This window comes from Malaclemys terrapin, chromosome 2 (genome assembly GCF_027887155.1).
Source record: "Malaclemys terrapin pileata isolate rMalTer1 chromosome 2, rMalTer1.hap1, whole genome shotgun sequence".
NCBI classification, from domain to species: domain Eukaryota; kingdom Metazoa; phylum Chordata; order Testudines; family Emydidae; genus Malaclemys; species Malaclemys terrapin.
The window spans coordinates 246754862-246772821 of record NC_071506.1 but is presented as its reverse complement, the minus strand read 5'-3'; the positions used below and the strand labels follow the sequence as shown (position 1 = coordinate 246772821).

The 17960-nt window shown below is 40.4% G+C and overlaps 1 protein-coding gene across 1 annotated transcript in view; it reads left to right on the top strand.

Moving 5' to 3' along the window:
* The window catches only part of CUBN (cubilin), a 214628-nt gene extending 199732 nt beyond the window's left edge, over window positions 1-14896 (top strand). Inside the window, exons 60-67 of the mRNA XM_054020596.1 lie at window positions 3650-3855; window positions 4797-4959; window positions 5663-5871; window positions 8430-8577; window positions 8723-8904; window positions 9985-10150; window positions 12455-12690; window positions 13835-14896. Coding sequence (XP_053876571.1) covers window positions 3650-3855; window positions 4797-4959; window positions 5663-5871; window positions 8430-8577; window positions 8723-8904; window positions 9985-10150; window positions 12455-12690; window positions 13835-13942 — 1418 coding nt within the window. The 3' untranslated portion in view covers window positions 13943-14896. The remainder of the gene's footprint in view (window positions 1-3649; window positions 3856-4796; window positions 4960-5662; window positions 5872-8429; window positions 8578-8722; window positions 8905-9984; window positions 10151-12454; window positions 12691-13834) is intronic.
* The last annotated feature ends 3064 nt before the right edge of the window (window positions 14897-17960 follow it).

The following is a 17960-nucleotide window of genomic DNA, read 5'->3' as shown; positions in this document are numbered from 1 at the left end:
TAGCAGTCCGTTGCACTGTTAGAATACATTCTTTAAATGTGTTTGAAGCACACGTAGTTGTCCTTTAGCTCAATAGTACATACACCTCTCAGAAATGCCAGCTATTTAAGATCTATACCATTTCTTCTCTCAAAGCAAAACAAACCCCAAAATGTTCAGCATGCACAAATGGCTCCATGCTGGGCAGATGAGAAAAGGAGAAGCGGACAGTTAAAGAACAAATTACTGGCTGCTCAAAAAGAATGGGCAGCTGAAAAATCCCTCATGGACATATGTGATTGGTCATCAATAGCAACTTTGTAATGATGAGGAGGGGGGCCCAAAAGAGAGAGAATTCAGACACCTAGGGCAGATCCTCAGCAGATATAAAACTTGTCACTGCTCCATTGAACTGAAGAAAAACCTACCACAGATAAATAGCTTTTCAACAAGTAGTGCTCTGCGTTTTGCTTAATGCAGGCTACTTGACATCTTGGCTTGTTTCCACTTCAGGTATCCATGTAAGTTGTTATAATATTCTGCAAATTTCTCCATTTATCTCAAATCTGTTTGAGCAGACTAAGCATTATAAATACTAGTGATGAAAAAGCTGTTTTATTAACTGCAAAATACATCTTTCTTAATTTATCCCCTCACAAGTGCCACATCAGCTATTCTAGCCAGCATTAATTTACTAAAAGAACAGGAGTACTTGTGGCACCTTAGAGACTAACAAATTTATTAGAGCATAAGCTTTCGTGGACTACAGCCCACTTCTTCGGATGCATATCCACTTCTTCGTGGACTACAGCCCACTTCTTCGATATGCATCCGAAGAAGTGGGCTGTAGTCCACGAAAGCTTATGCTCTAATAAATTTGATAGTCTCTAAGGTGCCACAAGTACTCCTGTTCTTTTTGCGGATACAGACTAACACGGCTGCTACTCTGAAACCTACCATTAATTTACTGTAATAAGAGTGTAGGGTCTGTTTTCCTCTTTGTGTCAGTGCATTTCATACTGTATACCCATGGCTAGTTGCTTTTCCATTATTCATCTTTTGCTACCATGGGACTTCTTTTTGCTACCAGCACCATGCTCAATGAAGTGCACTACCATAAGGCTCAAAGTTCCTGGCTCCCAGTGTAGCACAAACAAATGGAAGCTAATAACTGTGGGAAAAGATGGCTCTAACTATTACTGAGGACTAGCGTGCTAGCAAATCTGACAACTGTGAGTGCTGTGTGAGTCAGTCTATCTTCTATGATCACTTAGGACTCAATCCCATTGGCTTCTGTGGGACTACCTACTTGCTTAAAATTGAGTATGTCCTTAAGTGCTTTGGTAGATCAGGGCCAAAGTACTTAGCCTCTTGCAGGATCAAGCCCTAATAAACTTTATTTCAAAAGAGTATATTTATCCTGAAAAAGTACTAACAGTGAGAAGGAAGTAGCAAAGCAGCACCCCATCCCACAAGCACTCTCCCGTCTGATGATTTAGTCTTCCTAAGTATCTTTTTTGACTCATAATTAATTGGTCCCATTTCCCCTCTCTTTGTTCTAAAGTTCTGCATTAGAAATGCAGTTACTTTAGGACTCGTCCAAATGTGTGATTCTTTACTACACAAAGCTGGATTAGATCCAACTAATCCTTGTCTTTTTCATTCTGTTCCCATTATAAATGTTCCCTATTCATTACTAGTGATAAAGAAGACTCCAGTGTCTCAGTAGGATAGGATTTTTTTTTTAATCAACTTCTGTTTGCGTGGAGTTTTCCCAGCTTCAGTTGGAACAGCAGGATGACTTTTATCCTTAGTCACACTGGTTTAATTATTGCAGTCTTGCAGAACTCTTGCCTCCAGCACACGGATACTGATGCAATACTGATGACTGGAGGCTGATTTTACTCCAGAACTATCCTTTTGTAACACTAGCTCAGGCGGTGCCTAGATTTATACGCTTGGAAATGTATCAGTGTGTCAAGGTTAAGAGATCTGCTGTCAGAAAGAAAGCCATATTTTACACATGCAAATGAGATTCTGGATCTAAGTACGTTTGTTGCTTAGCCACAAAAAGTAAATTATTTTGCTTATCTTACTGTTGTAAAAGCATTCATTGTGGGAGATGATAGACTGTTATTGCCCATCTCGCAAAATTTTCAGGCATTCTTTATGATACTCTAGCAAAAGCATTAGCAATTCCTACTATATTCCAGTGTGTGAGTTAGATAATCAAACAAGAATCCCCAAAGAGATCAGAGAAAGACGCATGATTTTAACAAGCTGGTCAATTTTAACTACTGCCTTGTGAACCAGTCCAGCACCAGGAAACTAGAATATAGAACAGATGCAAGCAAATGTCCCTGCAAATATTCTGTACTTTTTACTTGGGTTGGGATTGGATTAGAAGTTAATAAAGGTGTATCCAATCTACTGGATAATCATCTCTGTCTAAAAGCCACTTGACTTAGCATGTTTTAATAAATAATAGGGACAAATTTTCAAATCTGGGTAACTAAAGTTAAGGACAAAGATTATAAATATCTAATTAAAAGTGGCCTGATTTTCAAAGGTGCTGTGCAGCTGCAAGTCCTCCTGAAATTCAGCACTTCTGAAAATCAGGCCATGTCTTATCCTGTGCCTGCGTATAGATTGCATAATTCACGTTAGGCACCCAGATCTGAAAATCTGGGCAAGAGTGTACTAACTCCACCTACATGGGGGAAGGGTGTCATTAGCTAGATTTTCAATGTCAAACTGCCCCCTATTGTCCAAGAATTCTTTCTAGAGGATGGATAAAAAGTCCATTTGAAAGAACTACAGCTTTTCCCACACTTTACGTAAGAAACTGAGCAGCTGGTAAGAATTATATTGAAGTGTCTTTTAGCCACTATGCTTCTATTGTTTTTCTGTCCTCTACCTCCCTGCTTCCTTTTCAAAAAGCTTTTTAAAGGACAGTGTTTTCAAACGTGATTAGTAACGGATGCTCACTGAGAGGCACCTTACTGGGGCCTGATCATCAGGAAGGGCTGAACACCCACCCTCTGAAAATCAAGTTCCTTTAAGGTGTCTCTAACTAAGAACTCAAAACCTGAGGCACCAAGAATAACTAGTCTCTTTTGAAAACCATGGTTTCCACTCCTGTTCTTATTTCTCTAGCAGCTTCTTTGGAGACTGTCTTATCAAGCAGTCAGATAATATCCCCTCAGGCTAAGCAGATGGTTTCAAATATGTCTTTATTTACTATATTCATATTGAGTAACATGTACAGAAGTACCTAAATGACTTAGGAGCACTTGACAATTTGACCCATGACATCATTATTCTATACCTTCCCTAGATTTTGTTCATTCATAGGAATTTTTATAGATACTCCTTTATTACTAAAGCATATCAGAGAAATATGTATGGAATAAACCAGACGTACTGTATGTGTCAATCGCTTGCCCTTCTTAAATCAGTCTGCCATACCTGATCATGATTCACATTTAGATAGCACTCTGTGTTCAAAGCAAGCACTTTAATCATTCAAATAGTCCACATAATAGCTTTGTTTGGTAGGCAATTAAATATTATTGTGAATGACAGAAAAATATGGGATGTGAAATTAAAATAAGGTTTCCACTGTAAGTAACTATCAGGCCTTATTTAATTATTTCTGCTTGTTTAACAGGGCCTCAGCATGGCTGTGGTGGTTATTTGACAAATTCAAGTTACAGCTTTGGCTCTCCAGACTCTGACATGGATGGCACATATGACAAAAACTTGGAATGTGTGTGGATCATAGCTGCATCTGTAAACAAGTTGATCAACCTCACCTTCACCTCATTTGTTCTTGAAGCACGATCTTCTCAAACATGCAGATATGATTATGTCAATGTAAGACAACTGTATTCTAATCTAATCATGACATATATAAACTACTTTGTTCAATATGTTGGATCAAAGAATTAAAATTTAATCAGTAGAGGGAGATCTTCTTCACAAAGAAATTAAATTGCTTGTTTTTGAAAATGAAAGTTCTTCAGTATGATAAATTATTGAAGGACTGAAGGTGAAATCCAGGCCTCTGGGAAGTCAAGGGGAATTTTGCCATTGACTTCAATGGAGATAGGTTTCACTTTCAGGATTTAACTGAATTGTAAGTAAATGTGTAGCCTACTTAATATATAAAATGCCACAAACAAAATAGGACTTATACTGCAGACAAAGTCAAATACTTTAAAAGAACACTTGAAGAATTACTTTATCCTACCAAACTGTTTGAAAGCACTTCTTATTTTAAAACTTATGAAAAGTTAAATCCAGATAATGGATCCTCATGTCTTGACTCCATTCTGTTGTATATGAGTACATAGTAGGCAGGACACATAGCAGGACGTTCTGAAATGCTGGTGCCCAGCATCAAGTTGGATATACTGTAGATCTGGTCAAGAATTTTCCACCAAAATATTTTTGATGGAAAATTGCTTTTCAATTAAATGGACACTTTTTGAGTTTTCATCAAAAAATGAACTCCCCCACCCAACCAAAAAGTTTGAATTTTTGGCTACTTTCTTGAATTAGGGATCTAAAATAATTAGATCACACTTTTTAAGATAATTAGCTTATTTAAAGGTGTGAACTATGATAATCAGCAATTTTTAGTGAAAGCCCAAGAGCATCTTCCTTTCTTGTAATGGGAGGAAAGGGTCTTAAAACTCTAAAGTCAAATAAGGGTTCAGAGAACTAGACTTTTGTTAATCTATGAATATGTTTATATTTAATAGCACATGTGCCAAAAATATTAGTGAGGTATCCAGTGTTTTCTCCCTTTTTAGCTGTATGATGGAGATAATGAAAATGCCAATTTAGCTGGCACATTTTGTGGGACCATCGTGCCAGCTCCATTTCTTTCTACCAATAACTTCTTGATGGTGAAGTTTGTCACAGATAGTTCTGTGCAAAGGGCTGGTTTCAATGCTACCTACGCCATTGTGGATCGTAAGTATTTTATTTAGTTAGTTAGTTTATTTATTTATTTACCCCAAAGAGAAATGTGTAGGTAGTGGGTAGGTGCACTTTGCGTAACTCTGTGAAATGTCTTATGACCAAATTAAAAGCAGCATCACTGGACTCCAGCTGCAGTCCAGTCTCTTTTGATTGCAGGATGGTTGTCAGCCTCAAGAGCAGGGGTTCTCAAACTGGGGGTTGGGACTCCTCAGAGGGTCACGAGGTTTTACATGGAGGGGTCGTGAGCTGTCAGCCTTCATTCCAAACCCCACTTTGCCTCCAGCATTTATAATGGTGTTAAATATATAAACAAGTATTTTTAATTTATAAGGGAGGTCACACTCAGAGGCTTGCTATGTGAAAGGGGTCACCAGTACAATAGTTTGAGAACCACTGCTCAAGAGCAAAATGAGAACAATTCACCATAGAGGGTTAATATGTATCATGAGAATATGGAAAACAAACATTTCTCTGCATGTAGAACATATGCAGGCACAGAGATTGATAGATGTAGCTTGACACCGTGATCAGAGTTTTCTATTTATACTTTGCATCTAAAGAATCATCAAAAGATCAATGTGAAATCATAACGAATTCCAATAAACAATTAAGCAGTTTTGCTGAGGTGGACAGCTTTTTCACACGCCTTGTGGTATCGAGATACAATTAATTAAGTTGTTATTGCTTCCAATAGGATTGTGTGGTGGAACATATAATGCAACTTCTACCCCACAGACCACAATGTCACCTAATTTTCCAAATGCCTATCCACCATTTACTGTCTGCACATGGATCATTGATGCCCCGCCACAGCAGCAAGTCAAACTGGTGGTAGAGGCATTCCACCTCCACGCCAACCAGGACTGCTCTCAGAATTATCTAGAGTTCCAGGACCCAACAATGGTAAGACATGCACAATTCAAACAAAGTCAAACAAAGTTAGTAGCAACCATCTAGCTCTCACCTTGTTTGGAGCAGAGACAATAGAAGGATCACTGTTTGGGGGTACTGCGAGTCATTGTGTTAATGATACTGGATTAAATTCATTCCTATACAGGGGGCCCATACAAGTCATTATGCACTATCACTTAAGTCTCATAAGTGGCCTTATGCAAATCCTGTGCACATGGAACATTTCACTCACAGTGTACAGTACTATGTTACTTCTCATAATTACACCAAACCATGCTCAACAGCAGGCTTTCATAAACAGACTTTATATCATATTATTCAAGAATCATGATAAAAACAAATATTCTTGCAAATAGTGGGGTTTATGGAAAAGGCACAGAAAGAAACAGTTTGTTTCCATTGTATTAAATTTGACTAAACTTTCTTTTGTTGTTTCAATTTGGGCATTAAAACAACTGTTAATTTTTGGTTGCCCTCTAGTGGTGGCTGAAGGTCAATTTTTAACATATTTAGATATTACATTACTTTTATGGAAATGTTAGAGTGTGAGCTGTATAAAAAGTACACATAAAAATAATGTCAGGAATATAACAATAAGCTTTTAACCCTCATCCCAAGCTCCATTGGTTTACCTATTACCATCAATAATCAAAATGCAGTTAAAATTCAAATTTTTACACTGTGAAAATACTGTAACAAAATGATACATTACATTTAATAGTAAAAAAGGATGTTTTTCTTGAATGTTTATACATGTAACAAAAATGCAATTTTGATACCTGAGAACATATAGAACATGGACTATCGCAACTAGCTACTGATTACAAAGATAATGCCTTTATAAAAACAACGAGGAGTCTGGTGGCACCTTAAAGACTAACAGATTTATTTGTGCCTAAGCTTTCGTGGGTAAAAAACCCACTTCTTCAGATGCATAGAGTGAAAATTACAGATACAGGCATAAATATATACTGGCACATGAAGAGAAGGGAGTAACCTTACAAGTGGAGAACCAGTGTTGAAGGCCAATTTAGTCAGGGTGGATGTGGTCCACTCCCAATAATTGATGAGGAGGTATCAATACCAAGAGAGGGAAAATTGCTTTTGTAGTGAACCAGCCATTCTCAGTCCCCATTCAAGCCCAAATTGATGGTGTTAGGTTTGCAAATTAATTCTAGTTCCGCAGATTCTCTTTGAAGTCTGTTTTTGAAGTTTTTTTGTTGAAGTATGGCTACTTTTAAATCTGTTATTGAGTAGTCACCTTCTACAGGACAGGCCCAACAAGGAAAATAACAGAACACCACTGGCCATCACGTACAGCCCCTCTTCAGCGCATCATCAACGGTCTAGAACCTATCCTGGAAAACAATCCCCCACTTTCACAGGCCTTGGGAGGCAGGCCAGTCCTTGCTTACAGACAGCCCCCCAACCTGAAGCAAATACTCACCAGCAACTACACACCACACCACAGAAACACCAGCCCAGGAACCAATCCCTGTAACAAACCCCGTTGCCTTCTCTGTCCCCATATCTACTCTAGTGACACCATCATAGGACTCAGCTACACCAGGCATACCATCAGAGGCTCATTCACCTGCACATCTACTAATGTGATATATGCCATCATGTGCCAGCAATGCCCCTCTGCTATGTGAAATCATTGGCCAAGCTGGACAGTTGCTACGTAAAAGAATAAACGGACACAAATCAGACATTAGGAATGATAACATACAAAAGCTAGTAGGACAACACCTAAATCTCCCTGGACATTCAATAACAGATTTAAAAGTAGCCATACTTCAACAAAAAAACTTCAAAAACATACTTCAAAGAGAAACTGCAGAGCTACAATTCATTTGCAAACTTAATACCATCAATTTGGGCTTGAATAGGGAGTGGGAGTGGCTGGCTCACTACAAAAGCAATTTTCCCTCTCTTGGTATTGACACCTCCTCATCAATTATTGGGAGTGGACCACATCCACTCTGACTGAATTGGCCTTCAACATTGGTTCTCCACTTGTAAGGTTACTCCCTTCTCTTCATGTGCCAATATATATTTATGCCTGTATCTGTAATTTTCACTCCATGCATCTGAAGAAGTGGGTTTTTTACCCACAAAAGCTTAGGCCCAAATAAATCTATTAGTCTTTAAGGTGCCACCAGACTCCTCGTTGTTTTTGTGGATACAGACTAACAGGGCTACCCCCTGATACATAATGCCTTTATAAAATGCTGCCCTGGCAAGACAGAAGCAAAACACTGTATAATGTAAACTTGGGTTTAAACACCTGTTTAGCTGAGGTTTTTTCCTTTTTTTAATGTAAAATATACAAAAAAAAAAGTGTGGTGAGAGTATAAACTGTTCATCCAGAGAGTTGATGATGCTGAGTTTACTTTGCATAAGAGTGGATCTGAAAGACAAGATTTTTAATCAGATTTTAATATGGCAACATATCAGATTGCAGTAAGATCACCTAACGGTAGGTAGATAAACGGAATTACCATTTAACTGCAATTTGTAAGTTACTTATATTTATTTAATTCCAGGGTAACCATGGACAAGTCAATAGATTTTGTGGCACTGAAACTTTTGTAGTCCCTGAGTTTTATTCTTATGGTCGGACTGCCATTGTGACTTTCAAATCAGAGGAATACATGATTAATAACAGAGTTAGGTTTACCTATCAGACTGCAGGTAAGCCTTGAAGAAGTTTTTAAGGCATATGCCTACAGATTCTTTGTTCACTATGGAGAGTAAACAAGCAATGACGCAGAAATTTGTAAGGCTTACAAATGTTTTGTTTTTCTTCCTCCCCATCTCCTCCCCCGGTCCCACACAGGTTGCAGCCGAGAATATAATCAGTCATTTGGTTATCTGAAGAGCCCTGGCTGGCCTGGTCTCCATCCCAATAACTTGGATTGTACCATCATTCTACAAGCTCCTCCGAATCACACTATTTCTCTTTTTTTCCATGCTTTCAATTTGGAGGACAGCAGCCGATGTTCTTTGGATTTCTTAGAGGTACTGAGAAATTATCTATTATGCACTTGATACATAGCCCATGGAAATCAGGAGTCTTTCCTTTTACTTCAGTAGGTTTGGCTCAAGCCCTACCTAAATGGACATTAGAGACTTCACTATTGCTATCAATTTTACACTGAAGGTGCTCAGATACTACGATGATGGATGGCAGTATAAAATTCTAAAATAGACATCTAGATAATTTCATCACTAGCTTGCTGCTCCTCATCCAGGTGTCGCTGTCTGCTAGGCATTAAGCAAGCTTCAAGATGGTGTAATTTACATTTGATGTTATCATCTGTGGAAAAACAGATCTACGGACTCACAGGCTGATCAGTCAGCACATATGTGCTAAAATCTCTTAAAAAATGTACCAAAATAGTAGATACATGATCTGTAGTGGAAGATGTAGGGTAGCTGAAAAGGTGTTTTCTGGATAGAGGGGAAAGTTTCCTACCAGCCACATAAAGCCATTTACTTATTCTTTTTGGGGGTGGTGAAGGTTTTACCATATATATCCTTAAGTTTCTGATGTAAATTGTTCAGATGCCAGAAATCAGAAGTTTATTTTGTGGAAGGATCTAGTCTTCCTTTCTCCTTTGTTACACTCCTTCCTTCACCCTCTTCTAGAGATGGGTTTGAACTCTGTAGTATGACCCCATCTCTGCCTTCAGTCTAGCAGGATAAAGAGGCAGTTTTCAGATATCTGGGATATTAAAATTCCTCAACAGGAGCAAAACATATAGGGGTATATTTTAAATATAAAGCTTAGGCCTTACGCAACCAACTCTCATTAAAAGGAAAATGTACTATACCATAAAGTTTAGCTTAAAATTGTTGGCCGTATTTGTTCTGTGCAATCATTTAGAAAGCCCAGAGAGACTGGTTAACTGCCTTCTCTCCCTTCTGAGCAGCAACTTGCAGCAAGATAGAAAAATACATGTAGTGAATATTCCCAATGAAACTTCAGTTGTGCCAAACTTAAGAATCACAAATCCTTTGCTCCCTGCTTGTGGTTTGTTTCCTTGTACATCATGAAAATGAATGAAATGTTAACAATGGGTTTGTATTCCTTTAAAGGTCAGAAATGGTAGTGATGCGGGTTCCCCACTACTTGGCAGGTATTGCGGAAACACTGTGCTCAATCCAATCTTCCCTAAAAATCATGTTGTATACCTGCGTTTCAAGAGTGACATTTTAGTTGCTCGCGATGGATTTGAGATCACTTGGACTTCATCACCAACTGGTAAGGCAGTGATAACTTGGTAATCACAGCTAGCACTTGTACAGAATAATAGGTCTGAAGGTTGAAAGGCACAGCATTTTTAATTCAGCGAACAAGAGGTTAAACTAAACATTATCCAGACTAGCCTTAGATTACGTCAAATATTTTAGGGAGCTGGGAAAATTGAATACCATTGAATACCATCTTTTTCATTTTAGGTTATTCTGTGTCAAATCAGCCAAATAAATAGGTCATTTAATGCCATCAGTTTTAGGTGAAACTCCCCATTGACCAGATTATGGCCCATAGATGACTTGTGCCTCCCGATACTGGGAGCGGCACAATCTAAAGGAGAGGACACATGACCGCCCCATGTGTCTCCTCTGCCCAGTGACCTCCCTGCTCTGTGCCCAACCCGGAGCCGCTGCACTCTCCCCGCTCCACCAGAGTTACCTGCGGGGGTGGGGGTAGGGGATCTGTCTTTGCACGTTCGGCTACTCTCCCTGGCAGTGGGAGGGAGCCACTTTGCATGTGGCTGAAGCTGACTGCTCCCACTGCCTCTGTGCAGCGTGGTGGCAACCTGAGAGAGAGCCTGGCTGGGGAGGCAGCAGCCCGCCCCACCCCTTTTGCTCCCTGCCCAGGACCAGCGGCCAGGGACAAGGGTCGAGTGACTCAGAGCCCCCCTTCCCTCAGCACGTTTCTAGCTCGCTTGGCCCCTGTCCCCGGCAGACAGGCCTGGGCAGGGAGCAGAGAGGGCAGGGCGGGTTGTTGCGCTGCACAGAGCAGCAAACCAGAGGGCTGGCGTGAGAAGTAGCTGGTCCGCCCCTTTCACTCCCCCCTTTTATCATTTTCCTGTGTGAGTTCATTCCAGTGTGTAGTGATTGTCTGCTTTCACCCACATAGTTGCTATTGGGGCATTTAGTGCACTGGATGAGGAACACCACTTGTTGTGATAGGCATGTGTAGGACCCAAGAATCTTGAAAGGTGTGGGAGGGTGCTGAGCATTGTAGCAGTGGAGATATGTCTGCTGGTTTTGCATCTGTTATTCTGGCAGGGTCTGGTGCTGCTTTGGTGTGTCCTGGTTTGTGGGGAGCTTGCTTCTGATGATCTTGGAGAGGTTTGTGGGTTGTTTGAAGGCCAGAGGAGGGGGTTCAGGAAAGATTTCTTTTGGGATAGGGACCCCATCAAGTATAGGTTGTAATTGTTTGATGATACCCTATATGGTGCTGGGCAACCTGTGGCCCATGGACCGCATGCGGCCCGTCAGGCTAATACACTGGTGGGCCGTAAGACAGTTTGTTTACATTGACTGTCCACAGGCACGGCTGCCTGCAGCTCCCAGTGGCTGCGATTTACCGTTCCTGGCCAATGGGAGCTGCGGGAAGCGGCGCGAGCTGGCCGCGGGCTGCAGGTTGCCCACCACTGCTGTATGGGTTACAATGAGGGTGAAACCAGACAATCACTATGCTCTTGAATGAACTCACACAGGAAAATGATAAAAGATAAAAACACCACATCATCTGCGGGTGAACACTTTTCACAAAGTGATCACTCTATATCTGACCTATCAGTCCTCATCCTCAAAGGAAACCTGCACAACTGTTTCAAAAGACAAGCCTGGGAGCTTAAATTTATAACTTGGATAGACACTGAAAATCATGGACTGAATAGAGACACTCCATTTATGGCTTATTATAACAATCTATAACCCACTAACAACCCTACCACAGCTGCTTCCCCACACTTTCTTCCCTATGATTGTAGAGGTGTTAACAGGCCATTTCACCTTGAATGGTCCCTTGAAATATGTTAACTACTTATGCTAAACAATCTGTTCCACCTTGTTTAGCTGTGACAGTCTGAGTACATTTCCCAAACCAGAAGAAGAGCTCTGAGTAAGCTTGAAAGCTTGTCTCCATCACCAATAGAAGTTGCTCCAATAAAAGATATTACGTCACACATCTTGTCTCTCTCCATTCTTCCAGGTTTCAGAGTAACAGCCGTGTTAGTCTGTATCCGCAAAAAGAAGAACAGGAGTACTTGTGGCACCTTAGAGACTAACAAATTTATTAGAGCATAAGCTTTCGTGGACTACAGCCCACTTCTTATGCATCCGAAAGCTTATGCTCTAATAAATTTGTTAGTCTCTAAGGTGCCACAAGTACTCCTGTTCTTCCATTCTTCCAGATCATGCTATCTCCCAGCATCCCTGAGTGCTAACACCATGGAAAAGAACCTATACAAATATTGGTATAAAGCAACTGCTTTGTACAGTATTATGTAGAAATAAACATTTAGAATTAATGAATACTCTCTGTTTCCAGGATGTGGAGGAACCTTATATGGAAACACTGGTTCATTTGCCAGCCCTGACTATCCTGCAACTTACCAGAACAATACTGATTGTGAATGGATCATTATTGCTCCCAAGGGACGAATTGTTACAGTTAACTTTGTTCTCATCAGCATTGATGACCCAGGTGACTGTACTAGGAGCTACCTGATACTTTACAATGGGCCAGATGCTAGCTATCCACCGACTGGACCGTACTGTGGGATGGTATGTATTCTTTATTTTGTTGTAGTCATTCTTTAAAAGTAATTGTTACTCATTTGATATTTAAAATTGCTTACCTAACTCTGAAAGCAATTATATATGTGTGATGAAGTGGGACTGTTCTTAATGTTTCCTCTGAATACTGTGTGGGTTTCTCAGTTTCCCCTATGCATTTCTTAAGTCTCTAGGTGGTGGGATAAAGGCCAGTGTGCATAAATGGCTGGCACTCTGTCTCCTAGCAACAAATGGCTGTGGCCCTTCCCCCTTACAAGGGAATAGCTAAAGGTGAACAAAGTAATCAGGTGACCTCCTGGCCCGGGAAAGAGACAAAGGCCAGAAAGGAGGGGCTGGAGGGGTTTTCAGTTTGGAGCTGGCTGGGGACAGGGAGTGAGGGCAGATGGGGTTGTCTGGCTTGCTGGGCCCCAGAATGGACCCAGCTGAGGGGTCCTGTTCTCTGGATCTACAAGCTCTGTTTTAGACCGTGTTCCTGTAATCTAATAAACCTCTGTTTTACTGGCTGGCTGAGAGTCACGCCTGACTGTGAAGTGGGGGTGCGTGCAGGACCCTCTGGTTTCCCCAGGACCCCGCCTGGGCGGACTCGCTGTGGGAAGCGCACGGAGGGGCATATACTGAATGCTCCAAGGTCAGACCCAGGAAGGTGAAGCCGTGTGAGCTTCTTGCCCTGAAGACAGTATGCTCCAAGGGAGAGGAGGCTCCCCAAAGTCCTGACTGGCTTTGTGGGGAGCAGTTCCAGAGCATCGCCCGGGGACTCCGTGACAATATAGACAATAAATAAAGCTGAATAAACTGGGCTTCTGTTGCATTCTATTAGGAAGTCCTCTAGTCTTTTCAAATGGAGACATTATAGTGACATCTACTGGGCTGCATCAAGACTTTTTTTTCTCAGAACTCATCTGCTTTGTTTGTGTTCCAAATGATGCTGGTAACAGCCTGTGAGCAAAATCCACCTGCTATGCTCCAGTGCCAAGTGCAGCAATGAATGAACTGAAAATTGGGACCACAGTTTTTAAACCACATGTGGCTTTTTTAATGGATAAATGGGGAGCTCTGCTTATACTTAATTATATTGTCAGAGGGTAATGTTTAAAGATGTGAATTGGTTTTTTAATATTCTTTTTCTCTTTAGGATACAAACATTGCTTCATTTACTGCTACATCACATCAAGTCTTCATAAAATTCCATGCTGAATATGCAACTTTACCATCAGGCTTCCAGTTAACTTGGACCAGCTAGAACCATTATTCCAAGGAAGTACAGTCCCTCAGTACTTAGCTATGTTGCAGAGACATTAGGGCATAAAGTGACTGTTTGAGATATGACTGTGATCACTATAATAAAAGTAAATTACTGTAAATATAGTTGTGCATTTAGAATTATTTCAAACAAATTTGAGCTCCTTTTATATTTAAAAGAATGTCTGCTTCTTTACACACAACTGTGAAAATGTGCTGGATGTTAGTATTTAAAATATAATATGATTTAAAAAATATATGCTATAAGATTAGAAATAAATGTTCTCTAAGCAAGTAATTTTCTAAAAATATGTATAAAAATATGATTTGTAACTTACTGTCATAAAAAAATTGTTGCACAGAAAAGATGAACACAAAATATACTGCATCTGAGGTGCTAGGAAAATAATCTCAAATGAAAAAAATACTTTCAAATCTGATTAGGGGATTTAGACACATAACTGTAATTAATTAATCAGCTACGAAAACCCCAGCCATCATTTCAAGTACGTTTAGATAAAGCTAATCTTTTTCAGAAACAGTCTCCATCTTGTAAATATTTACATGAGTAACTTTACTTATGTTGGTAGATCTATTGAACTCACAGGACTGAGTACTTTCAAAAACTATCCATTTTATTTAAGACCTTGATCCAGCAAAGCACTTAAGCATATGCTTAATTTTATGCACTTGAGTAGTCCCATTGAAGTCCATGGGATTACTCACATGATTAAAATTGACCATGTGTCTAAGTGGCTGCAGAATCGAGGCCTTAGACTTTGCATACCGTTATAATTCTCATAATTTTCATTGAGATATTAACCTCTTGAAGCTTCTCAAATCTATTTTAAAATTAAAACAGATTATTTATAAGCAAAATATAGAAACTAAATGATGTAGCAGTAACTCTGATTTCTCAGACAACTTGTTCAATAAACATAACTTCAGAAAAGGACATACAGAGGAATAGTCTTTCAATGTTGACTACAATTGTTTTGGTCTCTGTGACCAGAAGGGCAGGCAAACAGCTCCCTACTTCTCCAAGTTCAAAGTTCTCTCTGAGTCCAATTGCCTGCTTCAGTCACAAGTGAAAAATGGTTTCAGTATAGTATCTAGCGGCTGCTGGTTCACATCATATAACTCCCACACACTTTGTCACAATCCAATATTCATTAAGAATCTCTGGAATGGACTGGCAAGTAAGGCCAATGTGCAGATCTGTAAGGGGAAATTTAAGTCATCTACCCTTGGTTATGGGTCTTGCCAACATTAGAAAATTCTCAATTCATAACTACACAGTCACACAGAAAATAAAGAGGAGAAAAGCTGTTAAGCTGACCAGTTCGTTAAAATACATTTTTGAAAGTTTTCCATGTGATGAGGGAGATGGGCTGTCTGACCTGGTGTAAAAATGGGAATCTCAGGCCAGAAGATGACCCTATATTTTCTAGCCTTGGCCTTTGGCCCCCACCCCCTACAGTTACCACAACCGCAAACACATGTCTAAACATGAAAGTCCTTGTAAACAATTAGGACAAAATCATGTTTAACATTGTACTAATTAACAGTTTCTCACATTATGCATTTTTCTGATCTAGAGAACGACTTTGATAGTGCCCTGGATTTGTTCACTTGAAATAAACTCTACAAATCAGTGAGCCTTGGTGAAAAAAAGAAGAGAATTATATGGGATGACAAGAAACTTATAAAATAAACTAGGCATAGCTGACTTTTTCCAGTCAGATTTGAAGTTTGTTCCACTTTAAAAATAGCACAATAGTTTTGTAATTTTGCCTGATTTTATTTATAATTAAATAAAATGCACAATTTCCTTTGAAAAAATAAAAGTTCCAGAAAAGCGCACATGAGCTGTTCAATATAGTTTTTGGTACAAGGTTCATTTGCTCTAAAGCAACTGTCGCTGACAAAAATAATGAGGATCTAAAATCAGAATAAATTATCAGTCCTGGTAGAAAAACAACAACAGTGCTCTCCTCTAACATTAGAAACCACAACAAAAATACCACTGCAGATTAAGGAAGAGAACTTTAAAGAAAAAAGCTGTTACTGAGCAATGTTTCCATCTCTGAAGGTACAGAGCAATGTAAAGTGCTTATTGAAAATTACTGTGCAGCACAACACAAAGAAAACCAAACCTGTCAGGGGGCAGGGGTGTGGATGGGGGTCAGGGGATGGGCAACATGGGGGGGGGAATCCTGAGGGGGGGCCTGTCGGGGTGGGGGGGATAGGGGTCAGGGCAGTCAGGGCACAGGGGGTTGGATAGGGGTGGGGTCTTGGGGGTGGTTAGGGGTGGGGAGTCCCAGGAGGGGGCGGTTAGGGGACAAGGAATGGGGGGGTTGGATCGGTCAGGGGTTCTGAGAGGGACAGCCAGGGGGCAGGAAGTGGGAGGGGGTCGGATAGGGGTCGGGGGCCAGGCTGTTCGGGGAGGCACAGCCTTCCCTACCCAGCCCTCCATACAGTTTTGCAACCCCGATGAGGCCCTTGGGCCAAAAAGTTTGCCCACCCCTGCTCTAGAAGAAAGCCCTTCCATGTGCCTGACTTTCTCCAGGGTATGCCCTGTGGCTTCTCTGCCTCCTTAGACTAGACCTCTGTGCCTGCACCACTCCTGCTTCACACTGTTAGCGCCATTCAGCAAGTCCAACTGAGACAGACCTGTCATAAACAGACAGTTAAGGGCTAATTCCTCTTTTACCTGTAAAGGGTTAAGAAGTTCACATAGCCTAGCTGACACCTGACCAGAGGAACCAATGGGGGACAAGATGTTTTCAAAGAGGGAGGAGGGAAAAAGTCCTTTGTCTGTTCAGTAAATTTTGTGCCAGAGTGAAGGATCCAGGAATCAGCCATCTAACATTTTTTAAAAGTAGTAAGTATTTAGAGAAGGAATGTATTAGATTATTTTTATTTTCTTTTGTGACTTCTTTTGCATAAGAGGGAGAATCAAATTGGGTTTCTTTTGTGTAACTTTAAGGTTTTGCCCCAAGGGAAATACTCTGTGTTTTGAATCTGTTGTCTGCGAGATTTCCTTGCATGCTAATCTCACAGAGGTATTCCTTTCACCTTTTTTTTCTTTAATTAAAAGTCTTCTTTTAAGAACTAGATTATTTTTTCCTTGTTTTAAGATCCAAGGGTTTTTTGGATCTGGGCTCACCGGGAATTAGTGGGAGGTGAATCTGTCCCAATCCTGCCAGGAAAAGGGGGATAAAGACTGGGGAAATATTTGGCGGGGAAGACAGTTTCCAAATGACTCTCCCATAAACGTTTGTTTAAACCGTTTGGTGGTGGCAGCTACTAGATCTAAGCTGGTAAATAAGCTTAGGGGTTATCTCATGCAGATCCCCACATCTGTACCCTAAAGTTCAGAGTGGGGGTGACACCTTGACAAGACCCCTACTGAACATTTGTACACTCTTCAGGGACTAGTGCACGTCACCAGGATTTGCAGTGACATTCATACAGCGTTGTAAAACAGCAGGGTTTATTAGTCATCTGGAACACATCTTAGGAAGTCCTTGGGTGAGCATAGAGCAGTGGTTCTCAATCAGGGGTACGTATACCCCTGCAGGTATGCAGAGAGCATCCAGAGGGTACATCAACTCATTTAGGTATTTGCCTAGTTTTACAACAAGCTACATAAAAAGCACTAGGGAAGTGAGTACAAACTAAAATTTCATATGGACAATGACTTGTTTATGCTGCTCTATATACTATACACTGAAATGTAAGTACAATAGTTATATTCCAATTGGTTTATTTTATAATTCTATGATAAAAATGAGAAAGTAAGCAATTTTTAATAGTGTGCAGTGACACTTTTGTATTTTTATATCTGATTTTGTAAGCAAGTAGTTTTTAAGTGAGGTGAAACTTGGAGGTATGCAAGACTAATCAACTTCCTGAAAGGGGTACAGTAGTCTGAAAAGGTTAGAGCCACTGGCATAGAGGAATGAAGGTTAAAGCACAGTCCATTCTGGGTAGTTGCAGTGCCCAGCCAAGCTGTA